Source organism: Alexandromys fortis, unplaced genomic scaffold, assembly GCF_014885135.2.
Source record: "Alexandromys fortis isolate MF-2015 unplaced genomic scaffold, M_Fortis_MF-2015_v1.1 scaffold_73, whole genome shotgun sequence".
Lineage (NCBI taxonomy): Eukaryota > Metazoa > Chordata > Mammalia > Rodentia > Cricetidae > Alexandromys > Alexandromys fortis.
Window position 1 is genome coordinate 8,166,660 of NW_026067959.1, and position 18,239 is coordinate 8,184,898.

At 40.3% G+C, this 18,239-nt stretch overlaps 1 protein-coding gene across 1 annotated transcript in view; it reads left to right on the top strand.

Annotated features, from left to right (window-relative positions):
• Window positions 1–13,796: 13,796 nt before the first annotated feature.
• The window catches only part of Fgf10 (fibroblast growth factor 10), a 76,240-nt gene continuing 71,797 nt past the window's right edge, over window positions 13,797–18,239 (top strand). Inside the window, exon 1 of the mRNA XM_050152794.1 lies at window positions 13,797–14,927. Coding sequence (XP_050008751.1) covers window positions 14,576–14,927 — 352 coding nt within the window. The 5' untranslated portion in view covers window positions 13,797–14,575. The remainder of the gene's footprint in view (window positions 14,928–18,239) is intronic.

Below are 18,239 nucleotides of genomic sequence, written 5' to 3' on the forward strand. Positions count from 1 at the left end.
GAGGGAGCCTCACTTTACTGTTGATTTGAGAAGCTTCCAAGGAGTGATTGCAGGATTATATCCTGGGAGTTTTGTTTTCCTTTGTGAGAAACTGTCAACATCTTCCAAGGTGTCTTATTTTCTATTCCTACCAGTGAGCAAAAGGCTATCTTTTTTTTCCCCCCACAATGATTGTTCCCTCTTGAAAATAGAGTTATAAAAAGTAATGTGAGTCTACTTCTGGATTCTTTACTCTATTATATTGATGTATTTGTCAGCTCTTTACCAATACCATCTGTTTTAATTATAAAATTAGAGGAAATTTATTTTTTTTACTTGTTGGTTTTGCATCTCTATTAAAAACAAACTATAGAATGAAGCTGAGAATATCTAAAGAACTATTTTATTTATTTATTTATTTATTTATTTATTTATTTGGATTTTCGAGACAGGGTTTCTCTGTAGCTTTTTGGTTCCTGTCCTGGAACTAGCTCTTGTAGACCAGGCTGGCCTCGAACTCACAGAGATCCGCCTGCTTCTGCCTCCCGAGTGCTGGGATTAAAGGCGTGTGCCACCACCGCCCGGCTTTAAAGAACTATTTTAAGGGAGATTTTGATGGGATTGCTTTGAAAATATAGATGAGGGTGACAAGATAATTCCGTCTCCACAACTTTGACTTTTGAATGTTCTCCAACTTAAGTCTGCTTTGCTATTTTTCATTAGAATTTGTAGCTTGAGCTTTCATTGAGTAGATCTCGAATGAGATTTGCACCCAAATTTTTCATTTCTATGGGTAATAATCTAAAGAGAATTGCAGTTTTACTTTCAAATTCTGCTTGTCTATTGTTCCCAGGCAGGGATTTGATGAATTTTGTAGGTTAACATTGTAGCCTACAATGTTCATTGCAGTCACCTGTTAGTACATTTGTAAGTTCCTTCATATCTACATAGATGATCGTATCATCTGGAAATACAATTTTACTACTTCATTGTCTCTCTCTCTCTCTCTTTGTGTGTGTGTGTGTGTAAAATTTTGTTTTGCTTTTGTCTGAATTCAGACTTCCAGTACAGCGTTTGAAAGCAAAGGAGAAAGAAGACACAAATACCTTTCTAGCCGTTCTGGGAAAATTTCAAATTTTTCTAAAGTGTGTCACCTGTAGTTGTGTGCAAGACTGATTTTCTCAAGCCCACAGTTCATCTCTATTTCTAGTCTCATTAGAGTATTTATTTATCATGAGTGGGTTAGGAACTGAGACCAGTGCTGTGTCTGTATCTATTGGTTTGATCATATGATTTTTTTTTCTCCATGGCTTTTTTATATGGTTATTATGCTTATCAGTTTAAAATGTTAATTAGCCTTGAAAGCATGGGGTTGGTCCTATTTGGTCATTTTGCACAAATTTATTTGTGCATTATTAGATTCAATTTGAAAACATGAGGATATTTATATTTATGTTAATAAGATATATTGGTCAATAGCTTTCATTGCTTTTAATATCATTACCTGGATTTGTTCCATGATTAGTGATGATATCTAGAATAAGTTATGAAATACCCCTAAATCCATCTTTTGAAGGAGAGTGTAGACTACTAGTATGTTGTTCTTATTATTATTATTAAAGGCTTAATAGATTTGACCATTGAACAAATCTAATCCTGTATTTTAGTTTCGAGATGTTAATAAATAACTATTTATTTAATTTCTTTAATAGATATAGGCCAATTCATATTGTTCTACTTATTTTTGTATGAGTGTGTCACTCTAAGAATTGACTTCTTTAATATAGGTTATCAAATTTATGAGTGAAGAATTCTTTTAATGTTCTTTTATTATCCTTGTGATATTCATAAGATCTTTAATGACTCTTTTTTGTTTCTGCTGTTAATAGTTTTTCTTCCTTAGCCTTTTAAATGCTTATTAATTTCTTTAGATTTTTCTTTATTATTATCTTCAGATTTTATTGTTTTCTTTATTGAATTCCTGACTTTGATTTCAACAATTTCTGCTGACCATTCTTTTCTGTACTCACTCCGAATCCAACTCTCTTGAGAAAGATGACTTTAGATAATTTTTCTAGTGTGTACACTCAACACTTACAAATATTGTTTTCATTTTTCTTATGCGCAGGCTATAAAAATGTTATCTCTTTATGTTATCAGACTTAAAAATAGCATGACATGAAAGATGAGAACAGAGCTGAAGTCTCCTCTACACATACATGTTTCAGTGGCTAGCCACATAACAGCCTAGAACTTATGGGTGGAAACTGGAATTACCATTATCTGACTCTCGTTTCTGAGAGGATTTTTCATTTCCCAGAAGTCACACAAGTTGCTGTGTTATGGTTATGGTTTTTGCATTAGAAACTTATCATGCTGCCTGGCCTCTAACTGCACCTTTTCCTCAGGCAGGAGGAGAACAAATGCTTCACCTATGGGAGGCCCTGAGTGCGATTCTCAGACAAGAAAGGCAGGGGGAGAGAAGAATGAGGGCATGGGGGACAGAAGAAAAGAGGAATAAAAGGAGAAAGAGAGAGGGGAATAAGAAAAAAAATGCAACAATAATTCTGGGGTACAATATACTTAGTCAGATTTAATAGATTTAATGTGATTTTTTAATATAGCATTTTGGCTACATAAGGTAATTCTTCTAGGTTATTTTGTTCTCAGAAAAGATGTTGGTCTTTAATATTTTAATATTGGTATTTAATATTTTTGTAATGTCTTTTTCATACTTTGTCCTCATTTCATGACATAAGTTGGAAAATTCTAATTTCATCATCATTAGAGCTGATCAGTTACACCAATGGGGACTACAGTTTTCTTCAAGTGAAGTTTTCTATAGCAATGTTCATTTATTTAATAGATTCAGAACTGTTATTTATACATGTTAAGAAGTTATTACACTCATATATGCCAGTCAGTTGTAACTGTGGCCTTTTCTTCTTGCTCTTGCCACGGACTGGCTGGCATGCTTTTGTCTTTTGGGTATGATGAGTTACGCTATTATGCCACAGGTTTGAAAGTTGCTTTTTATTATCAAAGCCTTGTTCCCTCTATTTTTAATATGAATAATTACCACTGAGGTAAGTTCAGTTTATAGACCCTTTCCTTTGAGAGCTTCATTCTATTAAGTAACTATTTTAGAATGCTGTATTTTGATTAATTGATTGATTGATTGATTTTAGTGTTCTTCTGCCTTCCTTTCGGATCGTTGTATCCCTGTGGGAACTCATTTTCCTTTACTTTAATATATCTCAATGATTTCAGCTCCTTTAAGTCTTTCTGTGGTCACAAGGATAATGGGGCTACGTTGATGCTGGTGTTTGTTGACTGCCCTGTTCTTGAGAAAGGGTCACACGTTTTTCCTGCCATTTCTATGTTGGGAGACTTGCAGCCACATTCTGGACATTGTAAGTGGCATGTTGTTTGTTCTACTGTAGTCCTCTAGCTTATTAATTGGCTGAGCTCCCACCATCAGCTTTGGGTTAATTCAAATCTCAGCTCGCTCTTTTCTTCTGCAGCCGAGCTCTCCTTCCACACACACACACACACACACACACACACACACACACATCTCAGATAACTGTCTGGTGTGTATGGGGAGATACTGGAGCGCTCACGCTCTGGCTGTCTTCTTGCAGGAGAGCCCCATACTTCAAGTGTCCTGTATTGTCATTCTGTCATTTTGTGTTATAGAGCAGAAAGCTGTGGTATTTCCTCATAGATTTGCCATGCCACATGGCCACTAACTGTAGCCTGCCCTCAGGCTTCTCCCTTTATAGCCACAAACTCTGCCCGGCTCCTTGGACCACGGCTGCCTATGACAAAGGCTGGCATAAGAAAACAGACATGTCTCTTTATTTATCAGTGGGGTTGCCAGAACCCTTTCCTTATGCCAGACCTGTTGTCATATGTCCACCCTGAGACCAGTCACCAGCAGAGACAAACACTGGTGTGTTATGTTTGGCGTAGTGAGTTCTAGGCATGAGAAGGGAAGTGGGCTTTCCGAATCAGACAGTGACAAGGGAAAAAGCTAGTAATGGGTCTGAGATAGACAGCCAGTGGTATCTGCTGCAGAAACTTCTGCATTGCAGAATTCCAGGAGATGCTTTTCACACAGACTACTACAAGAATTGTGGGCCCCACAATTGTGCAACGTGGTGCTGCTAAAATTAATTAGTAGATAATTTTATGAAAGTTGAGAAATTTCCAAAGTTGATAAGTCACTTTTAATCCCATATAACGATGGAACCACTGACAGAGGGGGCATGAACAGTGTGCTGAGGAATTCTGAAAGTATATGGCTACGGATGGAGCTCAGCTGGTGGAGAGCTTGCCAGAACCACATTAACCAGGCATGATGGCATAGTCCTGCAACCCCAGCACCCAGAAGGTAGAAGGAGGAGGATAAGAAGTTCAAGGTCATTCATTCTTGGCTGTAGGTTCAAGGGCAGCCTGGAATACTTGACACCCTGTCTTAAAAAAAAAAAAAAAACATTCAATTCTCGAAGAATGTGGATATATGTATGCATATATCTGTGATGGTTTGAATGACAATGACTCCAACAGGCTGGTTATTTGAATATTTAGTCCCCAGTTGGTAGAAAGGTTTTGAAAAATTAGAGAGACATAGCTTTGTTGCAAGAAGTGTTTCTGGGCTTGAACTTTGTAGTATCAAAAGCCCGTGCCATTCTCCTTAATATATGTAGCATATATTAAGACGGAGTAGTATAAAAGTAAGTGTCTAAATCTTGACCTTTTGTGTGTGTGTGTGTGTGTGTGTGTGCGTGCATGCATGTATGTGTGTACACTGAAGGTTGAAACAGGGCATTGTTCATGCTAGATAAGTGTTCTGTTTTTGACCTATACCTTCAGCCCTTATTTTTCCACCAATTCCTATTGATCTATAAGTCTGGTTTCTATTTGTTGGATTGTCTGCTGTTTGCTTTTTGCAGTAGCAGATGTTGAATCTAGGGTCTTGTACATACTATGCATGTACTCTGCCACTGAATACATTTATCCATTTATGTATATGAGGATAAAAATATATCTGTGTATATAATATGCACACATATAATATGTATTATATATATATATTTGATACAGGATCTTGTTAATTTGCACAACTGACTTTAAGTTTGTTCTGAAGGTCACATAAGCCTTGAGCTTGTAATCCTCTTGCCATGGTCTATTCCTATTAACTGGAATTACAGAGCAAGGCTACCAGACCCAGATTTAAATTTCACATACTTACAGGACTCAAAGCAGGACTAAATATCTAACTAGATGCCGCTGAAAGATTGCATATGTGTGGGTATCTGCGTGTGTGCATTAGTTTATTGATACTTGGAATAAGAGACATTCCCACAATAAGATTTTAATGTGAAAAAATAGGAATAAAATAGAGCTCATGCTTTTCTTTCTAGCCCATGGCAAGTACAGTTGAAGTAGGAAAGCAAATAAAGAGGCTAAGAAAATTCTGCACTAATCAATTTATATAATAGGCTTGATTTCATTGGTTAAAAGCAAAAGTGCTTCTTTCTCACAAAATTAGCCAAAGGAACTAAGGTCATATTCCCTCTACCAAGAAAAATCTAGTATTGTGTCCCAAACCCCACTAATTGCAATGGGAACGTAGAAGGCAGAGTTTATAAAATATTTACTCTCAGGCCACCCTAGACTCCACTAACTACAGCGGGAATGTAAGGTAAGGATTTGTACCTGGTCGTGAAGGCAATAGGGAATCACTGAGAAGATTCTTCTGCAGAAATGGGTTGTAAAACTCACAGTTTTGAATTGCTAGATTTAGTTGGCATTCAAGGAACTCATCAAGAACCTTTCAATTTAGAGATGGTTTTAGTACATTCCTGTCACAAAGCATGGTCTTCTAAAGGCATGATTTTCCAAACTAGGGGCAATAAACCCCGAGAAGTGTCCAATCCTCACAGGCTCAAGACCCTAATTCTGAAGCGTATCTTTCCTTCCCGCTCAATTTAGAGCCTGGAAAGAGTCTCTGCTCACCAGGAAGTGGATCCTGTCCTTGGTATGTGGAAAGCTAAAACCCTTTTCTGTTGTCTGCTGTCTGTTGATACACGAAGAAGATTATCACCAACCTGATTGCCTGAGAGAATACACTCACCTTTCCCAGACCCACCTTTCTTCAACCTGTAAAGTAGGGGCTGGAGGACAACAGGAAGTCCAGTCTTTACAAACTGGCAGGGTGCAGGCTGCACCTTTGCCTAGGACTGTAAAGTGAAAGCGAACAACGAGCATGGTCTCCTCTGGGTGGTATCAGTTTCAAAGGAAGTCAATGATTTGTGGAATTCCTAGAAGGACAATGGCCAACAGTCATTATCTACTCGCGTATTGTATTCCTTGAGATTTTTCCATGTGGAACACCTTTATGCCTAGCCTTAGAGTTTAGATGTGACGACTTCTTCATCTTAAAATAGTTGTCTTTAGTGGAAAACAAGATATTCAAAGAGTAACCCTAAGTGTCCCAGAAAGAAAGGACATAATTAATTCCAATCCTTATTTTCTACAATAAGCTATAACTATTTGTTAATAAAATATTTTAATTGCAAATATAATTTTTTAAAGATTTGCTAAGATTCATGCTAAGAAAAATTTGGCATTTTCATAGTTAACTGGAAAGGGAACTAGTTTTTATTTTTTTTATTCTTTGACATACAGGTATAGACTAAGTTTTAATTCTTTTCACCCCTATTACCATAGAAAAAATAATTTTTAATGTGGAGTTTTTAACCACAGTTTTCTGCACAGAAATGCATTTTGTTTACAGATGTAATTTCAACTTTACTAAGCTTCTTTCATTTATATGAAAGTATTTTATCAAACTTGTAACAATCAAATAATAGATTCTTTGAACCTAAAAATTCATTAGCTAAATAAAAAGCTTGGTAGTCCTCAATCTAAATGTGACTCCATACTATTTATTTCGGTAGGGGAAATGTCACGTATCATTATCCTTTTCTACAAAGAATTCAGCACATCCCCAAGCAAACACTAGCTGTTTTACAATGGGCTTTGTGTTAAATTGAACTTCCTTATAACCTCGTATAAAAAAACAAAAACACATTATCCCAGACTGATTACTTGCTGTGGAAGATGTGTATTCCAGTCCAGAGTCTGTCTGTTCTGTCCCAACAAAGACAAAAGTGAACTCAGACAATTCACAGGAAGAGACCTTTAAACCGAGCTTAGTTTACTCACAGAGGTGTAGCACAATTGAAGGAGCGACAAGGGGTGATGCTGGCAAGCCAGAAACAAAGAATAAAGCAACTCCTTGAGCTTAAATAGCAAGAGAAGAAAATATTATCCTAAGGACTCCATGAAGAGCTAGAGACTTGGAGGAAGGGTTCTTTGAAGAGAAGTGTAAATCTGGAAGGATGCACCTCCGGTGGAAATCAGGACACTGAAACAAAATGGAATATAGGAAGAAATACAATGAGATCTCACGCAGTTGCTTATCTACCCACTGACAAAACCATATGCAAGTCACCTGTCAAAGGAACACTGGAGAAGTACGGCTGTCAGTCTAGAGGTAGCCAGAGAAGGGAAGAGAATGGATTTCCAGAGATAATCCAAGAAAGCTTAGCACAACAAAGATCGCATTTACTACAACACAACAACTTTTTGGTTATCACTAATTCACAGAATGCACATTCTCTGTGTCTAATTCTATGGAATAAGGGAACAACTTGTCAAATTTATAATGGGTGCTAGGGTGTTGGTCAAATTGAATTTGATATGCCGTATGTTTTAATAGTAAGCTAATGGGGCTGGGGAGATGGCTCAGTAGTTTGTAACACCTATTGCTTTTACAGAGGATTTGGGTCAGTTTCCGGAACTCTGATGGCTGCTCACAACTGCCTGTAACTCCATTTCCAGGGCACACGCTTTTGGCCTCCATTGCAGCTCATGTATACGCGAAGCAGGCACTCTCTCATGCAACGCACATCAATAAAGAGTGATAAATAAATCTGACCAAAAATTAGAAAGTACAGAAGACGGTTCAGGGAATTTTTTTTTATCAGAAAACGGTTAACTTATTCATTTAGAACACATATACTATCCATCCACGATTCTGGAAAAAGAAACCAAGGTGAGAACATCAGGGTTAGCTGGCGGAGGTTTTGTTCACATCCTAAGCCTGTAGGGGAAATCTAAAGCAAAGAGTTGAGCCCTAACCACAGAGGAGATGGTCAATCCTGAATCCTTCATGGAGCCAGTGAGTAGAAGCCACCATTTTTTTTGTTTCTTTTGTAGAGAAGGACAACATAAAACTAATTGTCAGGATCCAAATCTCTTCAGATATTTTCTAGGTCATTCTAACTTTCCTATCCCTGATGACGAAGGCGAAAAATACAGGTTCATGCCTATGTACATACGTGCAAACTCTTTAAGAGCTGAATTGCCCGATCTTCTTTGTTAGAGCCAAAACACTAACAATGGCCTACTAGCACGTAGTTGGTACTCAGTAAATATCACTTGAGTTTAAAAAACTCAGAAAATGTATGAAAAAAATGGCTGTAAATATGTCCATGTTGATCAATTGAAATTATAAGGAAAATAATGTAATTTCCAAACAAAACATTGACAAGTGTCACACAACTAAGCAATCTAGAGAGCTTGGCTTGACAGGAGACACAGATCTGCTCTGGGACAGCTGGAAGCTCCAAACCCAGCTCTTGGGAGACTTCACAACATTGTCAAGGGAGGCTCTGTCTGCCAGTGGGGTGCAGGGATAAACAGCCGCTCTGTGGAAATATGTTCACTGTGTTTGCTTTCAAGTTGCAGAGTTCAGCTTTCTGGAATTGTGCTGACTTATTGTGAGAATATTTCGAACATGCCAATATAGATACTTCTCTTTTGAAAGATCCTTCAGATTTCTATCTTAGCCTTACACATTTTCAGTAGGAGATCATTGGATCTACAAAAATAAGTCAACAGAAAATTCATCTAACTTTCAAACATTAGGAAAAAAAGGTTTTATAAATGTCTATGCCCTAAAATAGCATACGGTTTCAGGAAAATTTAAGAGGATGGCATAAAGAACTTAATAGATTACTTTTCTAAATGATATCAGTTGCTTGGGGGAAGCAACTTAAAAAATGCTTATTAAATTCCAAATACCTCGTGAATATCCTAAAAATGTGTAGCGTAAGTCACATTTAAATGTGTTCATTGCATTTAAGAGTCTGCTTTACCCAAACCACAAAAACACTTATTTTGTTTTGTCTAAGAAACTGATAGTTAATAATTCAACACTGGGCTATTTTATTGCTTTTCTCTGGCTAATCAATGGCATCAAAGATATGCTGGTTTTCCATAACTAAAGCCTTCTAAGCTTTCTTATCTCTTCCATTCTGGCAACTCGGACATATTAGGGTAAGTAGGGTTAGTAAGGAGAAAATCAGAGAAAGGAGGAAGGGAAAGAAGACAGGTAGAAGGTGTGGCGAAACCTAGGGTCTCGGGTGAGGTCTGTCACTGGCGCTCCTATCCTATTGCTGAGCGACTCCAATCATTTTATAATGCAAGAGTCCTCAAAAACCAAAAGTTCAAACAGAAAATTCAATCATACAAACTTTGTGAGGGTCACCATGACACCACGAAAAGAAAATTCCACATCTGACCTCCAAATCTAGGTTGCAATCAAAGCAGACACACAATTAAAATAATAAATAAATAAAGTGGTCGGTGTATTCTTGTGTATGAATATGTGAATGGGTTTTGTGCCCGTAGTATAGAGTGAGCTATGCACAGCTCAGGGGAGTTTGTGCCGTTATACCATGCTCTACCTACCTTATTCCCTTGGCCAGCAAGCACCAGAGCAATACCTATCTTTTCTTGTGTGTACAGGCGCCAGGGTTCCAAACTCTGGTCCTCATGCTTACATGTCAAGTGCTGTTATCCACTGAGCCATCTCCACAGTTCCCTAAGACAGCAAATGAACTTACCTTTAGCACATCTCTATGAAGCATGCTTGAAACACTAACATCACTACTGGACTTACATTCAGCCTGTTAGTTACCACTCAGTATATATGCAAATGTGAAAAACCATTCAGCAAATCTGAATCCCAAAGGCCTTCCACCCTTGTTCATTTCAGGGAGGGATGTTCAGCGCCCCCTGCCATGCTTCCTGCTGACGGTGAAGTGTTGCACTCTGTAAGGTAAGCATGCTTTTTCCTTCCACCTTGAAATCAACAGTTATAAACTTTCACTTCTGTTCTAACATCACTGTTGTGGCCATCATTTCTAGCTGTAGCTTTGGGGGGGGGGGGTGAAAAACAAGCAGGAAAAATAAAAGCCTTCCTTCCAGCATTTCCTATATGTAAATAAGAAAACAGGCTCGTGCTCCTATTGGCTGCATGATGGGCTTTAAAAAAAAAATGAGGCCTGCACATGTTGTAATTGTCAAACAGCCTGGCTGACTTTTGACCTGATTTAGAATTATTTGAAGCAGCTTACTGACACTGCCAATAACATCTCACACAATAGAGCACACATCTTGTAACTGAACCACAGACACTGCGCAGCAACATAAAGAATACAGGAAATACATGTTTCAAATGTAAACTGCTCCAAGAGATTTGCTACTGAAGGGTCTGGAAGAAGGGCCCTCACAGAGCCTCCTTACCCGGCCGTGTCACAGTTTCGAGGTCTTTAATGCTTTCTTCTCACGAACTTGCTTCTTTAAAGTCTATAATTTTTCCAGTCATCCCATGTAACAAGAGTTTGCCTCCCTTTCTATCAATAAAGATTTAGTCGAATATCACTGGATATGCTTAAGCCATAGAAACAGAGCTTGCCTTCCAAAGGTTGGATGAAAGAGACAGACAGCCTTTTAGAATAGCGAGTACCACTCTAATCCGAAGCTTGTACTGTCCTTTCAATCTGGACAGAGAAACAATTAATAAAGGGACCCATTAAGACCTGATTATTGCAGCTAGAAAAGGAAGGTAGAATTTCAGCCCTTTGAAGTAACTGAGAATGATTCAGGCCTCATTAGCGAGATATAATCTACATTCATACATTTATGTTAGTGATTCAAATCTATTGGGAGAGATTGGATTCCGTTAAATAGTGCATCTCTCCTGTGGAACTTTTCTCAGGCTTTCTGGGGCTATGCGGAGAGGTGACTTTACAATACAAAGTGGTGGGGGATTTAGGGATCCGACTGTGCTGGGAAAGAAAGGGCAGCACAGAAAGGAAAAAGAAGACGGAGATACAATCTAAAAAGCCACGTCAGCTTCCCCATTGGGCAGTTTGGTAAATGTCCTCCCTGTCATCAACACAGTACAGAGGAGAGGCGAGAGGATCTCAGACGGCTCAGACACCGCACCTGCTGCAGCCAGGTTTAATATGGAAGCTTCGAGAATGGCTCTTTCCTCATTTTAGATAGACTTAAAGTAAAACTTTCAGCTAGAGGATCTGAATAATTTTCTCTGGAACAAAAAGGGAGTGTGTGTGTGTGTGTGTGTGAGAGAGAGAGAGAGAGAGAGAGAGAAAGAGAGAGAGAGAGAGAGAGAGAGAGAGAGAGAGAGAGAGGTGTTGGAATGAATGTGTGTCTGGTGTGAATTAAAAAAAGAAAAACCACTCAAGTTGGCATCAATAGTGTTGGTGCCCAGTGTAAAGAAACCCCAAACTAATTACTTCCTGTGTTTCATAATTTTTCACAAAAGAATCTTCATTGTATGTTTCCATCAAACATATTTTTAAATGTAGTTTCAATTAGTTGTCAATTCAAACATTTGAATTCTTCTTTCTATGAGGATGCAACTTAAATTCCCTAAGAAATTGTCTGCTCTCTCTGTCATTTGTCTGTTCAGGTATAAAACTGTGAAATAGGAAATTGAAATTAGCACTGTGGCCTCATTTTTCAATATCCATACTTTAATTAAAGAAGCAAGACTTCTTTGACGCATGCTCTTTATTTGCTTAACTTTTCAATTAATAGCTACAGAAATCAGCTAATTATATTAAAGTTAGAAATCTGCTGTGATGTTCGTCACATTGTTGAAATCTTTTGAATAAGCATTGCAATGAGTTATAAATAATGCAATTAAAATCCCGATTCTGCTACTAAATAGTTCTATTTCAAAGGCGCTGAACACACAGAAAAATATAAGAATATGCATTCAAAGCCATTCTTGAAGTTCCTAAAATGTATTTGGGCAATCATTAACAATGCCTATCTCTAGAACTTTTAAATTTTAATTTTCTTTCTCCAGTTCTCCAGGAAGACTGAAACCGAATGCTCATGACAAGGTTTCTAGCTTGTGTGTGCAAGTTCCTTTTGTAATTGTTTTTTCTGAATCATTGTTGCGGTTGTCTGTGCAGTTCACCTTGAAATGTCTGCATCTTATGCCGCCTCTTAGTTTGAGCTATGTGAAATTGCCACTTTCCTAAATGGAAAGCTCTAAGATATTGACAATTTGTTTGGCTTAGACAGAACACAGATGGCTAACTGCCTCTCACAACAGAGTAATCTATGTTCATGCGTTCTCTCCAGCCACTGGTTCCCTAGCTTAGATATTATCCTGAAGAAGTGATCCTCTGGGAGTCAGAACTGTATCACACTAAGGTAGGAATGGGTTAGCACAGTATTTCCTTCTCTCTGTGTGTGTGTGCCTTTTGATTCTGGGCAACGGCTTCCTGGGCGGCTCCTGACTTCTGTCTGCATCTGGGTTAAGAACTGGTTTGTGCTAGCTGTGGTAGAGTTACGGGTTGGCGTGTGCTTGGGGTGTGAGTGGAAGATTTGTAGGTAGTGAGGCTGCATTGTAAAATACAGCCCTTCAAACGTTACTTTTCCTCCTCTTTAGACGGTAAGATGCAAAGGAAATTACATAGGGAAGAAAACAGGCAGCAGGGGATTTGGTCAAATTGTGTGATAACATCTGCGGTTGCAGGAAAGTGCTTAGACTTTGAAGTCCATGCGTGATTCTGTAAAGGACTCATGTTAGCAATTAGAAATCAGTAACTCGGGTCCCTGATTTCATTTACGCCAAGAGAGAGGCGATGTTTAAGGGTGACAATAAATCTCCCTGAGCTTAAAAAGTCAGAGAGGGCCAAAGTGTGAACTTTTTACTTCAGCAACGGAAGCGAGAAATCAATGATTCATTAAAACCCGAGACCTCCTTGGAAGCTGGCAGGAAAGGAGGAAACGAAGCAGCTCGTTAGGTCTCCCTTTCCGACTCTAGCTCCTATCAGTTTATAATCTGCTAATCTTGGGGAGAGTTTGCACTGAGCATCCCCCCCCCACCCCCTTGTACTCTCTCCCCAGCCTTCTTCCCTGCTTCTGGGACCTGGAGGAGAGAAACGCACAAAAGCCAGGCTCCAAATTCTATTTTCACGGCCAATGGGGGGGGGGGGGGGGCGGAGAGAAAGAAAGAAAAAGGAAAAAAAAAGAAAAAAAAAAGAAAAAAACTACACTGGAAAACAAGTGAGCAAGGGGCTCCCAGGAGGGGAGTGGTTCCCGCCGGAGGGCAGCAAAATTCGGAAAGCATGCGGACAGCTCGCGCTGGTGGCCAGCGCTGCTAGCACAGGACGCTGGAGCAGCAATTAGCTGGAGCTGCAGGCTGCGGAGCGGCTGCGCCCACGGAGGCTGCGAGGAACGGACCCGCAGCCCCCAGCTCAGAGCAAAGACATCGCGCACTCCTCTCGCCAGGCTCCCCCCCCACACCCGGCCCCTTCTCCACCCCCTCCCTTTTCCCTGGCGTTCCCAGCAGCTTAGGGTTTCAGATGTCCCACCGCCGTTTGACCCCCTCCCCCGCCTTCTCCACCCCTGCAAATGAGGTTTGACCAGCAGAGTTAGAGCCCACCTCTGGCTGAAAAGCACTGACATTTAGACTGCAGGCTTCAACCTGTTTACAAGCGGCTTTCCAAGGGCCTTGGAGGTGGAGGGTAGAGCCAAACAAAACACCAGCCGCCAGCCGCCCCCCAAACTAGAAGTGGCTTTCGGGAGACTTCACATCAACAGGCACCACCAAAAAGAGAAAGGAAGGAGAAGAAAACAACAGCGCCTGGGCAGCTGCCTCCAGTTCTGACAACTCCAAAGAGACACACTTTTTAAGTTGGCCAGCAGGCTGGGACTCTGCAGGGAAGGACCAGAAGGTGCCAACCGCAGAGGGGCGCAGATGTCTTCCTGCACCCCCACCCCACCCACTTTGGGTTTTGTTCACCGTGCTGTCATCTGTTTTTCAGACCTCTTTTGCATCTAACATGGTGAAGAAAGGAGTGAAGAAGAGAACAAAGTAACCCCTGAGTGGGGAGCGGAGAGCGCTGGTGACCGACACCACCAGTTCCTACTGCTGCGGCCACCCACGTCCACTGTTCACCCGGAGACTGGAGAGATACAAGCAGCGGATCTGAGAACGGAGCGAGGACAGGCAGCCGGCACTTCCGAGGAGTTATGGATGTTGGTGTATTCGCTTCTGGCCAGATCCGTACCCGGAGGGAGCTAACCAGTAGCCACCACCTCCAGCTGTCTCTTTGCCTCGCACCAGGTCTTACCCTTCCAGTATGTTCCTTCTGATGAGACAATTTTCAGTGCCGAGAGTTTCAGTACAATGTGGAAATGGATACTGACACATTGTGCCTCAGCCTTTCCCCACCTGCCGAGCTGCTGTTGCTGCTTCTTGTTGCTCTTCTTGGTGTCTTCCGTCCCTGTCACCTGCCAAGCTCCTGGTCAGGACATGGTGTCACCGGAGGCCACCAACTCCTCTTCCTCCTCCTCCTCTTCCTCCTCCTCCTCGTCCTCCTCCTTGTCCTCTCCTTCCAGTGCGGGGAGGCATGTGCGGAGCTACAATCACCTCCAAGGAGATGTCCGCTGGAGAAAGCTGTTCTCCTTCACCAAGTACTTTCTCAAGATTGAGAAGAACGGAAAGGTCAGCGGTACCAAGAAGGAAAACTGTCCGTACAGTAAGTTACAAATGCGTGCTCCTCTCTTTCCAATTATCCACCCCCACCCCACGCGGGGAGGGGGGGGGCAGAATCTGTTCCAGATGTGGCCAGCTAAATATTTATGTCCCCAACCCCTGTAAAATGATGAAGTGGAATACTTTCACACTAAATCAACCCCCTCCCGAGTATACATTGTGCCGCAAGATTCCCTCCACCACACAAGCCTCCTCCACCTATTGCCACCCTATTCTGGGTCTCTCTAGCTTGTCACTCACAGGGCCACTCCCGGTACCCTAGAGTTGTTGCTGCTAGGAGATTCCCCATTCTGTCTCCAACCGCTCCCCCCCCCCCCCCTNCCCCCCCCCCCCCATCTCATCCAAAGGTCTCCTTTCCCTCCTTCCTGGAAATGGCTCAAGTAAACACATTTTGTTTCTTTTCACTGGCAACCTTAAGAGTTTTGGGACAGACTCCTAAAGCTGAAAATAATTATCCACTGTCAATTATAGGGGCTTTATATGACCTTTACGGAAGAAGAGTCACTTCCACAGTCTACCGGCCCCCATCTTTTGCCCCACCACTTCTAGATAGAAGCCAAAAGGTTTTTTCCCCTAGTTTTGAACTCTCCCCCCCACCCCCATTTTGGGTCCCTCTTTCTGGTTTGAGTGCTTGCAGTCCGTGAAGTTAGCGTTTCGGGCAGCACCACGGCTGTTTGTCTCTTGCCTGCCTTCTCTCTTGGTAACATGATGCTCATGTCTGCATTGTCAATAGCATATGCGCTGCTTTGTGGAGTCTTGTTGTACTGTTTCTTCTGAACCCTCTCATATTGCAGAGGCATAGTACTACAGCATTGTAAACATCTGGGACTGGATTCACACAGACCTCACACAAATTTCATTGTCATTCTTTTATTTTCAAAGCAAAAGCCTAAGTCTGTTTCCAAGGCTGTATCCCATAGGGCGAGGTTTGTCTCCCCAGCACACATTCGGCAGGGGATCCTTGGATCTCTTTCTCTCCTTCTTCCTGTCTCTCTGGCCTTTCTTTCCCTGGTCTGTCTTGGGTTGGGGGAGGGGAGAGCCTGAAAAGGGGGAGGAAAAATGAGAAGGGAAGGGGTGGATACCAAGTCTCTTCTTGAACCAACCCAGGCAAGCCAAATTATGCTGTTGGCTTCCTTTTCTGGTTGCTTTCATGTGCTGAGACTTATTCATATTCTATTGATAGTTCTTTGAAAGGATTCCCAAGGCTATGTAATGGCACACTGAAGACAGTAGACAATGACATTTAAACATCTTTAATGACCACTTGGCTTTATCTCTGCGGTAAATTCCAAGTCACCTTTCAAAGGGAACACTTTGTGTCAGTTCTTTGGGAATTCCAAACATATACTGGCCAGCACGCTGAAATATGTGAGTAAACCAATTTCAGACTTTTTTTTTGACTCGGTTGTCATAAAAATGACAACTGACCAGAATTCAGTATTTTATTTTTCAATAAAGACTAAATAAATTGAGACTTAGTTTTCTTCTTGTGGGACTCACAAACATCCAACATTCTTTTGTTCCTTTTCAGTTGCTTTCGTCCTAGTTGCTCATTAAAATTGGCAATATCTTTTTAAGTAATACCTTTACGGAAGCATTTGAAGTAATCTATGTTAGGTTTAGTATTGGAAATATTAAATACCTTATTATATATGCTAATATATTTCATTCTGATGCTAAGAAAGTAGCTGAAATAGTATCTTTAATGATAATTTCTCTTCCTTGAAAGTCTCTTGTCACCTGAGTGTGACAGATGCTATCCTATAAACAGTCTTTATGGTCTGCTGATGCGAATGTAATAGCTATACCTACTTCTAAAACAAAATCCGTAGTGGTGCTCAGTTAAAGGAAGAAGCCGCCTCCAAACTGGGCTGCACTGTTTTCTCTTTTATAATTCCCATGGCCCGAATTTCTTTTGTTCATATGGAAAACATGAAGATACTGAGCAAAATGTCCAAGTTTTAACTTTGAGCTTACTTTCCTCTTCTTAACATTTTGATAATAGCTAGGTCTTGCTGTTACTGTTTTAAGCGTTTCTTAAAATGTGATGTAATGATCAACCTGAAGATATTTTAGTTTATGATACTCAGATGACTATTTTGTAAAATAATGATCCCTGTGCCATGAACTACTTAGTAAAATGACTCCCAGGGAACACATTGAGTTTTATTTTTACAATATGAACTATCCCAAATGAGAAAATTATGCAACTTTAATTGCACAAACAAGTACAACAAATTTCCAACCTAACATTAAAAAATAGACATTATCTCTTTTGTGGAATAAAATATGGTAATTACTAATAGTCCGTTTTGAAATTAAAAGCTAAATATATAATATAAGAAGACCGTTCTAATTAACGGTTTAAAGGAGAAGGGTGGTGGTTATATTGCTAAATATTGTCAAACCATAACTAATTTAAGCTTTCCAAGAACATGTGTATCAAAACATAGCAAGTGAAAAGCACAGATTGAAAAGGCCTTAATTTTACATGTGGCCCAGGCATCAGAATGCGGCTATCATTTCCAGCTAGACTGATTCAGCTGAAATACATGGTATCATTTAGATATTGTTTAAATGTTGCATAATTGCACATAAGAAACATTTGCCACACCCACAGGGCAGCCAACAAGTCAGCCCACCAAAGAGTAGCCTGTTAACGAGTAGACTATCTAACCTCTGAAGAGTGTCAGGTCCTTGTCCAAAAGCCACATTTTGGGACCATTGTCCTAAACAAGATATTACTTAGTATCAATGCACAAAAATGTTATTTTGAGATTTGCATATTTGAAGACTACTTTTCTTTGTTACTTTTGACCCTGGTATCATTGCTGTTAGAATACCATCACCGCTTACCTAAGAGGTGATATATTTTTGATGCCTTGGATAATTAAACAGTGTTTCACTGGCTCATTGCCAGCAGAATGCTAACAAAAGGGAAGAGTGGAACTCATTCATAAGTATTGCAAAATGATGCTTTTTTAAAACTTCATCCTCCAAAGTTAGCACCTTTGTTTTGAATAGATCTGAAAGGCTGACATGTGCTAAAGAAATTCTTCTCAAATTAAGTGATTACTAAAGCTTTTTTCTTTAGAAGGGGAGAGCTGGGATGTAGCGGGGTGTGAGTGTGTGTGTGTGTGTGTGTGTGTGTGTGTTGCTCTTTGCTATTATCTGGAAGTAGAATAAAGAGAGTAGGGGTGAATTATGAAGACTGAGGAAGCTTGAATAATTGAGACTGGCTATAGCATATCTGTCACTAGATATGCGCAGGCTCATTTAGGGTTTGTTTTATCAT